At 37.8% G+C, this 10,704-nt stretch overlaps 1 protein-coding gene across 5 annotated transcripts in view; it reads right to left on the bottom strand.

The window, feature by feature from the left end:
• Positions 1-582: 582 nt before the first annotated feature.
• CADPS2 (calcium dependent secretion activator 2) overlaps positions 583-10,704 on the bottom strand; it is a 367,836-nt gene continuing 357,714 nt past the window's right edge. For all 5 annotated transcript variants that reach the window (XM_075208940.1, XM_075208941.1, XM_075208942.1 and 2 more), the window contains one exon: positions 583-1,315. In XM_075208940.1, the coding sequence (XP_075065041.1) occupies positions 1,145-1,315 (171 nt within the window). In that variant the 3' untranslated portion in view covers positions 583-1,144. The remainder of the gene's footprint in view (positions 1,316-10,704) is intronic.

Genomic DNA, 10,704 nt, shown 5'->3' with positions numbered 1-10,704 from the left:
TGCAGCATAAAGTCAGGTGTATTTGCCCAAAACACAGATACAAGATACAAATGCCATTTGCACTGCGGTAAGCACATCTTGCACTTTTGTAAATGACTATTTCTGTAGAGCCAGTATATTATAAAGGTACTACAAGAATTTCAGAAGTGGATTCTTATGTTAACTCAGTATATGCAATAGCCCATAATATAATCCTAATAAATTGAATGTTTGATTTAGCCTAGGAAATGATTTGGGTCATTGTCAGAGTAAGAGTGACCAATGACCAGATATAATATGTCCAAATTTTAATGCACTGAAGGAAAAATTCACTTAGCATTTATCTGACAATTATTATTTGTAAGAACACATCCAGTCGTTTCAACTGCAAAGTTATTAAATTATAAGACATGTAAAACTTTATGGCGTTTTGAATTAGAGTTATTATTGCCTTAGTAGACAAACTATAATCAGATCTGCTTTTAGACCTAAAGTTAGGTTATCCTCTTTATATATTCTCACACATTACATGTAGATTGCATCTTTGATGATTATCGTCTGTTACAAACAATAACAAACATGTACAGAAGGAGCGGGCTACAGTTGTAGACATATTATCAAACTTTATTAAACATTGTAAAGCGACAAAATGATTAGAACCTATAAGTCTATGAAAATGTAGACATATGTGCATATGTTTATAAAGACTTGCAGAGACATTCATGAAGACAGTAAAAACACTTATGAAATGTTGTACAAAGTCTGACAAGAAGAAGGTATTTGTAGAGGAAATGACAACAAGGATACAAAAATGTCCCCATTTACCCTTCATAAATGCCAGAAACTCAGTGCAGGGCAATGCATTGACGGGGCACTCCACATAAACGTAGGTGTAGTAGCATGTTGATGTTTCAAGAGGCACATTTTCTATGAAAGGCATATAAATGAAAATAAAGTGTAAGTATGAACGCTGCATCATTACATTTCCAGGTCATGTTTTCATATATTTAACCAATAATAAATTTCCTTGGCTGGTAACTTATAATTTGAAACTGAATATAGCTATAAACAATTGTTTTAATGTGCTAACTATTATGACCTTGTGCAAAGTAAAATATGTGTACACAGAACAAGTAAAGTTAATGTACAAGGATATATGGAACTGTCAGTCGTCTTCATCATCGCTGTCCTTCATAGAAATCCCCTGGAGTCCTCCCCTATCCGACACTGCCACTGTAGCCTCTTCCATTGTTAAACGGTTGTGAATAGTCTCATATGTCTTATTATTTAATGTGCCATCGAGCACTCCCTGCAGCCTGAAATCTCTGTAGGTTTTCTGCAAGAAAAGAAGCATCACAGAATATTTTACACTTTGCTTTACATGTCAGAGCAGGTTTGCATCATTATTTATTTACTATATTTTAAATGTCCAATGCAATATTGTTGTTTAGTGTAAAGTAATATGTCATGCATAACAACAGTTTAGCAGTACTATACTTTAATGTAAACTTACAGCACATTTAAATGGGGAAACTAACATTTTCAGAGGAGAGCCAGGTGAACTGAATGATACATAATTAACGTGCAGTTCACCTTCATTAGAATCATCATCATTTATTTATATAGCGTCAGCAAATTCCATAGCGCTTTACAATTGGGAACAAACTGTAATGAAACAATACTGGGTAATACATACAGACAGAGAGGTAAGAAGACCCTATAGCAAGCTTACAATCTTTGGCACCTTTCATATCACTTTAGCACTTCAGTCATTTTATTTCAAGCTTTATGCTGATTTAGTTACACCACTGTCAGGTCTTTAAGGCTCATTTATAAGGTGTTTTATTCCGTATACATTACACGTTTTCGTTGATTCTTCAGGAAACTGATACAAGAGAAAAACCAATAATGCAGTGTAGCAAGGTAATCCTAATATCTTGGCCAATTCCCTACAATGCATCTACCTGCTATCATATAACACCTTTTTAAACTGAGTTATGTCATGTAGGTGGAGTATACAGGGCCAGATGTAGTGAGCACAAATATTATTGTTTATTATGTGTCACCATATCACGCAGGGCTTTACAGTGAATATTTTAAAAATTCACTTCAGGGCCTGTCCTATTGGAGCTTACAGTCTAAATTCACTACCATGCAAACACACACACTGGTCAGCAGTATATTGGCTTATTGGTATGTTTTTGGACCGTGGCAGAAAATCCACGCAAAGAACAGGAGAACACACAAACTCCACACCAATAGCACAGTGGTAGGAATTTAACATATTGGCACCAGAGCTGTAAGGTAGCAATGCCAAACACTGTGCCATCCTGCTACCCAATATATGTTTCTTACCTTTGGAAAAACATTGAAAAGATGGCACTTAATTTGAAAGCAAAGGACTACTATACAGGGGTGAGTCTAGTCTTTCTACTGCCTGAGGCAAATGTACAGAAGAGATGTAAGGCGCACGCTCATCTACTACCACCCCTGCTCCATAACCACCAAACCCATCTTCTTATTCTTACACAAAGCTGTTCAAATATATCAAAATATACATACATAAATAACAATTACAATGCTTATTTACAATGATAAATACATGTTAATAGCTGCCATAAGGATTGCAGGACTAGTATGTAAGACACATGACAATTATCCATAGAAATTTCAAATTAAAACTGCACTACCACAAAGGTCATAGATTTTACTAATGCCTGTTGGACAGAACACTAATGAAGACTAAGAGAGGGATGTAAAGTGAGGGAGCTGAGAAAAGTGGGGTAAAGGAGTGAGACGGTCACATGACTGTTTTATATGGTGGTCATGAAATTTGAGGCTGGTAATCTGCACGGAATGATGAGATGGGTTTAGGGCTCTTAATATGCACACATTGCTATATGTGTTGGGTATGAGAAAGTGCTGTAGGACAGGCATATAATGGAGGGCATGATACAATGATAAACGTGAGGCTGTTAATGTTGAGCAAGGAAGCATATGTTGTGCATGTGATTATTCTGATAAGCATGATGCTGTTAATTTAGGCACCAGAGCTCTAATAGTGGGCATGACGCTGTTGTGCTTGGCATGTTAAAATAAGCACAGGGCTGCAATGGTGGCAGTGCAGTTGCTAATTTAAGCACACAGCTGTATGTGCTGGCAATGAGACCCTTATATTTTTCAAAGGGCAATCATGATTTTGGTAGGAATGTGATGGGCCCTAAGCTGTTATATATTGAGCATAGGGAAGTATATGGTTGGCATGCGTCTTCTATACACAGTATTACATATTTGCTACACCACACAATATATTTTTTTATAATGTACACAACATGCTAACCGTGCTAAGTTTTACTTCTTCACTACATCCTGCACCACACTGTAGGTCTACGGATACTTAAAGATCATTGATCTCTGTGGAGAGATAATATTGCAGCTCATATTGCCAATTTAGAATATGATAGAACAGCGACAGGAGAAAGTAGATCATGTCCTATTTTTCCTGTTTATGTTCACACAATAGCTTTAGCAAATCAGCCAGGCTGCCTCTACCAATCTCTCTCCAAAGTGGTCAGTGATCTCTATGAGAGTATCCGTCTCTCCTCCATTTAAACGTGACATGGAGGGATGATCTGTTAAAAAACAATGTAGCAATTATCATCAAAAGGTTTGGAAAAGCAAGTATAACAAAGGATGTTAGATGTATATGGAATCAGGTACAGCAGATTCCTCGGAAGTACCTTTAAGCCATATTTGTAAGTTTTTTTTACTGATAGTGCTTGAGGTTTTATTCTATCAGAGAATGTAATGTCTGGGATGTTTAACATTGGAACCCTCTCACCTGGCTGACCTCAAGTAAATACCTTTTTATTGAAACAGCCTTATTAATGTTGTTTCTTTCTTTATAGTGTAACTTTTTGAGTTTGCATTTGTACAGATCAGAGTATTGAAGGCAGCACTCAGCCTTGTGCTTTCATACTGTCACACAACTTGACAGTAACTTCCTTTGTGCATATGATCTACAGTACCAAAGAAACTCTATCCCCTATATAATACACTTATAACAGCCTCCGTTAGGATACACTAGTAAAGCAGTCTCATTTATCTTACTTTTGTCACTTAATATATATATTGGAAAGCATGGAACATATACACACTGCCAATTACAATTTTTTTCATATTTTTCAAATAGACTTAAACTAAGAGATATGCTTTTGGTTTGGGACTGTAAAAAGCAGCGTTGTATGGACATATGAACTGGGTGCATCAGTTATCCTTGTCATAGATCTTTGTACTCAGTTTAAATATATATTGTACTAAAGTTACATTGCCTCACATATTGAAAATAAAAATTATATTTTTCCAACTAATTCAATATATTGTACAGGAGACTACATTCCAGGTGCTTTCTCAATGTGACAAAAAAATGAATCTTATTAAAAGTATATAAAACTTTTTGCTTTTAATATACTATTTATACATTTTCACACTTGCAGAAAATATTACCCTTTGCTAAAACTTTTCAGCAATGTTTCGCACTCTCTTTTGGTTTTGTTACAAGCTTCCATCTGGATATATTTTGCATCTTTCCAAACTCCATATATTTTTTATTTGTAACAGATAATGTAACGAGGTACATTAAAATACATTTTTGTTTTGCTATGGTCTTTGCCTTAAATAGAAATCTCACCTTTTGCTTTTGAAATTATAACTACAATAAATATACAGAGATGTTGTTTTGGTGGAAAATGATTTGTTATTTTTATTTGTTATGGCTTCTTATATGAGTTGCAGCACTTCCATCTGTAAATAAATGATATTTTACCTCAATCTAAGTAAAAACTAAAAGCATTTATTTTCTTGATATGTGGATTTAAAAAAAAGTGGTTCCTGTTTATACTTTTTTTACACTTTGGCCTCTCACAATGGACCTCTTCCCCCACCCACTGCCTTGGTCACTCCAACTCCCCCATCCCACTCTCTGAGCACCATCTCCTCTCTTTCACTTTTGCACCCCTCTCCACGCCCAAATCTACCATCTCTAGATACAATCTTGATGCTCCTGACCCTACTATTTTTATCTCTTCACTTGAAGATTTCCTCTCCCCTCTATCCAACCTTGCCTGCCCCAACCAAGCAACCTCCCTCTACAATTGCACCCTCACACCACTGCTCTTGACTCTGCTACCCTGCCTCTTTTGACCACCTTAAACTCCGAACTCCAAAGGAGGAAATCTCGGTCCTTGGCAATATTCCATATTTTAAAGTTCATCCTCTCATCCTACAGTTCCAACCTCTCCCTCGCTAAACAATCATTCTTCAAGTCTCTCAACTCTTCACAGTCCTCCAATTACCTCCGCCTTTTTGCCACTTTCAGCACAATCCTTTGCCACCCTCCTCCCTTACTGCCATTAACTTTTCCTCCTTTTTCACTTCCAAAATTGAGGCAGACACAAAATCTTCTTCTCCCATCACTCTTCAGCCACCCCTATCACTCCACCCTCCTCTCCCTACAGCCACCACTTCTTGTGCTCCTTCCACCCCACTATGGGTGACGAAGTCCATTCTCTTATATTATCCTCTCCATCCTTAATCTGCCCTCTGATCCCATCCCTTCTCAACGCCTTTGCACCCTGTCCCCCACTGTTTGCTCCCACCTTGCTCACCTCTTCAATCTGTCCCTCTTCACTAGAATCTTCCCCTTCATTCTTTAAACATGTTCTTGTTTCACCCATTCTTAAGAAACACAATCTTGACCCCCCCCTTACTCTCTACTGACCCATCTTCTCCTTTTTGACTCAAAAATACTTGATCGGCTTATCTACAACTGTCTCAGCAGTTACCTCTCTGATACCTCCCTCTTTGATCCTCTCCAATATGACTTATGCCCACTCCACAGAAACTGCCTTGACCAAAATCACCAATGATCTTCTCTCAGCAAAATCCAGGGGCCATTTCTCCCTGCTTATCCTCCTGGGCCCTCTGCTTTTTTCTCAGTACACCTCCTACCTGGGTGAACTCATTAGTTCCTACAGCCTCCAGTACCACCTCTATACAGACGACACTCAACTCTACCACTCATCTCCTGATTTCTTCTCCTCCCTCCTCTCTCGGGTATCCAGTTGCCTCTTTACCATTTCCTCCTGGATGTCCTTACGCTTTCACAAACTTAATATGGTCAAAGACTGAACTCATTGGGGGGAACTCAATGTTTACAGAAATCTCTGCTGATTTCTCCTCGCACCTGTAAGTGAGCAGAGAATTCACCATAGTAACGGTAAAAATGCACAGACACGATGTTCTTAGGACCATCGCAGCTAATTGAGTACCCCCTCATTGTCTTCCCTCAATCAAGAGTCTCTTCCCCTTCCGACCTCTCTAGTACTGTTTACAACACCGCTATCTTCTCTATTCCCCAACTCCACTGGTGTCATTCTTGACTCCTTTCTTTCCTTCGCCGCTCACATTCAATCTCTTGCTTATTTCTGTCACTTCCAGCTCTGCAACATGGCCCATATCAGAACCTTCCTCTCCCAGGATTCCACCAAATCTCTTATTCACTCACTGATCATTTATGATCTTGACAATTGCAACCTTCTCCTTACTGGACTCCCATGCTCCCATCTCACTCTTAGATCTATATTTTATGCTGCAGTTAGATCTATCTTCCTCTCTCACCATTCCACTTCTCCTTCCCCTCTCTGCCAAATCTTACATTGCCTCCGCTTCCCCTATAGAATCATCTTCAGACTCCTCATCATGTACAAGGCCTACAACTCCTCTGCTCCCTACATCTCCCACACCTCACGCCCTTATCCAAGATTTCTCCCCTGCTGCCACCACCACTGGAACGATCTCCCATATTCTATCAAACTATCCTCTAGTCTTTATAGCTTCAAATGATCATTGCAAACCCAACCTGTTTAGAAAAATCTATCAGTCCTCCACTTAACCATTTCACCATGTAGTATACCTCACCCTCCTTCATCCTGTCTCTCTCTAACTCTTGCGTCTTGCCTTCAGATCCCCTTACATTGGCTCACCCCATGTGTCAACCATGTGTCTGCCCCTTTCCCTTTAGATTGTAAGCTCTAGTGAGCAGGGCCCTCTTCATCCAGTTTTTATTACCTTTATATACCCCTTGCACCCCATTAGCTGTCTTGAAAGTTGTACTGGCATACTATGTACTGTTTTGTTGCTTTCCCTTTATATGGAACTGCAGACTTCATGAGGCGCCCTATAAAGGTTAATAATAATAATAATAATAATAATAATAATAATAATAATAATAAACAACAACAACTTCACAAATCAGCATATCCCAACAATATAAAACCTGAATGTTAATTGTTCAGGGTTAAAAAATGTTTAATGACATGGAGAAAAATAATATTGAATCACAGTCTTATACAACACATGGCACAATCTACTATATAAATGCCTAGTGGCGTGTGTGAAAAAAAAAAACCAAGCTGCAGCGCCACCTGCTGGGCAGAGTTATACACTGACCTATATATTTCTTGAAGGAGAAGTGACAGTTGGGTGTGGTGGTGGTTGCCGGGGGTGACAGTGGGGAGTTTTTAACACCTTAAGTAGCTTGATGAAGGATGTGGCGATGAAGATGAAGTATGAGGTGATGGAGAAAAATGTTGAGGTGGTGACATGTGGACAAAACCACGTTAAAAAAGGGCGCTTGCGTTGGGAAGTAACGCTCTTCCCCTGAGGAGGCCTGGGCTAGGCCCAAATGCATGACAAGAACCTTTTTAACACCTTAAGTAGCTTGATTTGACTATAATGCATGAGTATCATGCACGGGTTAATTTGTATGTTATATTTGTCTAATTTAGAATTGGTTTATGAATATTGGTGCTGCTGCAGTATGTACTCCTAATTACAGTAAGAGACTGATGAGATTATGCTAACAGAAGGTTTACAAACCTTTGGACATGCTGTGCTTGTTTACAGAGGTCAAGGTGCTCTATATGAAGGAAGCTTTGTGCGAAGAACACAATATGTAAAATATAATTTTTAGCCGTACACAGAAACTATAAGACAAAAGCTTGTAATGATACTACAGAGACTAAAAAGCTCAACGTCCAGTGCCCAAATCTAAGATATGTTTCTTGCTTGTTTTCCCTGCAAATGATCACACAATCTGTCCATAACTCTTCAACAGAGCTCTATGGGAGGGCTGTGATAGTGCTCAATTGTAGTGCTAGGAAAGTCTTCCAGTAGCAGGATCAATGGTGAAAGCTGTCTCTCTAATTGAAATAGTGGGATTCTCAGGAAGGGACCCCTATTTGCTGTATCCAGGAGGCATGGATGATCATGGTGGGGCTGTGTAAAGTGGGAAGCTCCTTTTAGACATGTGACATACATTACGGTGTGCAAGGCTTTTTATTAATTAATTTGCATATTGCTATTTATTAGTATGAATGGGAGCTGCCACATTAACTTCTCTGCTGAGGTAACATAAAATCTGTTGGGCCTTGGAACATACTAATTTATACGATCAGCATTCACTAATATATATTATATAAGAAGGGGCACATTTGTGGTGAAAATAATTAGACTGCCAAAAACAACCATTGAACACTCAGAATGAGATTTTATACATAGATATTTTTCTACTCCAGAAGCCACTAAACCATAAATCCAGGTACAACTTAAAGTTAATGAATTCTCTTTACAAAATCATGCAGTGGTTAGATGATCCAGCTGATGACACAACTGCAATCTTCTGGCCAAAAGAAATGATCATACCTTTTTCTTACCAACAGTAATGCCCACAATCATCTAGTGGAATAAACAAACCAAGGTCTTGGGTTAAAAGCAACCAAAAAATCCAAAACGACAAGATATGATACCAATATCAGACAAGACTACAATGCAACCAGGAAATTGGTACTTTGGATCAGCACATCACTCACTGCAAGTCAGATGTTGTAAGTGCATTGATAAAGAACACTACTCTAACAGCCTTTAGGAACAGGATCTGGTATGTCCAAGAAATGTAACATATGACCAGTATACTGAGGAACACTGCTCTCTCCTTTCTAAAAAAAGTGGCCCCCATGGATTCAATTTAATTGTGTCTCTTCTCTTTACCTCTAGCTCCAACTCAATTTAACTGACTTATCCCTCAATCGGTGGCATCTCTGTTGACACTTTGATGCCTGAGAGGTTCCCTCATTCCCCACTATTTTCTTCTTTTCCTTTCCCTAATGTAAATTAAAAAACAAGCGTCAAAACTGCTTGACCATGTGTTTTGCTTATGGTGCATATGCTGTTACTGACTTCTTTCATATATTTCGTATTGCAGTTTAGCTTCTGTTTACTTGTCTCTGACTGAAGCTTCCAATAAAACGGTTTCCAAAGAAAAGAAAAAGCACACTAGCCGTCCTAATATATAGATGTGATTAAATCCAAGTGGCTCATTGATATACCAGGAGAGAATGGTTGAACAAATAGGCTGGGAGTACTTGTGGTTTAACATCACAAGCAGACCCAGGACACCTGGATAAAAAAGACAGTATTTATAAAAAAAAAGCCATCATAAAGCTACTAAAATCTATCTTAATGCAAAAAAAAAACAAAAAAAAACATCCAGATAACAAAATCTAAATATACAAGATAATCTTCATCAGATTTGGTTACAGCAGGAAATGAGAAGTTTTTCAGAAGACTTGTGTTTCTCTAAGAATAAGTCTGACAGAAAAAAAATAGGATTATCTACAAAGATTTTCCTTCTCAAGGAACCAGTCATAACCATGATTAGTAAATCTTCAAAATGTGATTCATATCTGATGAAGGAAATGTGATCCCGAAACTTGATATATGTATAATTTCTTGCACTTACTGCATTCTAAATAAATGGAATAATATTCTGAGAAGCCAGATTCCCGAGTGTGCTACCATTCTCTGTGTGTGCATACAGTTAACAGAAAAAACATACAGAAATGAAAAGTCTGCAAAAACCTAGATTGGTAGTAGAAGTAACAACCTCTAAAAAATAAATTTGAAAAGGTAGGGTCACATGACACAGTTAACTGGTAGGGTCACATGACACTGAGCATCATTGATGAACAAATCACAAATTAATCTTTAATTCATGTAAGAAAATTTATCCTGAAGATGCAGGACACCAAAATGTAAATGGTCAGATGTGGGTTCACTATTAATAGGTTGGAAAGCAAATTAGCAGGAAATAAAGTCCATGAAACAAAAGATCAACCTAGTGTAAAAATAGGAAATGTGTCCTTTCTCCATTAATCATATTACGATTCTGGTTCTTTGGATCCAAACAAAGATTCAGAGATCAAAATGAAAATGAATCATCTTAATTTTGTCTGTGTTGAATCTTGCATGTTGTCACAGTGCTGATCTACCAAAAATGGTACCTGCTGTTTTGGGGTGAAATCTCTAAAAAACAGGGTGACACAAGTCCAGACAACCTGGTACACTTCAAAATTGCCACCCACCAACCTTCAAAAGCGGCGCACATAAAATGTAATATCCATGTATAAATCCTATATTGACTCTTGGCAAGTAGAATTAGTAGTTTATGAAATATAAAATATCATATTTATACATGTGTTGATATATTGCCATATATATTGTTACTTGCTTTGATCAATCTAGTCCAAGTCAAAATCAAATTGTATTTGTATCCTGGTATTAAATACACCTTTAAATATATCCACTGCACATTTAATAACGGTGATG

This window comes from Mixophyes fleayi, chromosome 4, assembly GCF_038048845.1.
Source record: "Mixophyes fleayi isolate aMixFle1 chromosome 4, aMixFle1.hap1, whole genome shotgun sequence".
Classification (NCBI taxonomy): Eukaryota; Metazoa; Chordata; class Amphibia; order Anura; family Limnodynastidae; genus Mixophyes; species Mixophyes fleayi.
The sequence above is the reverse complement of the archived record's forward strand: the minus strand, read 5'-3'. Positions and strand labels throughout refer to the sequence as shown.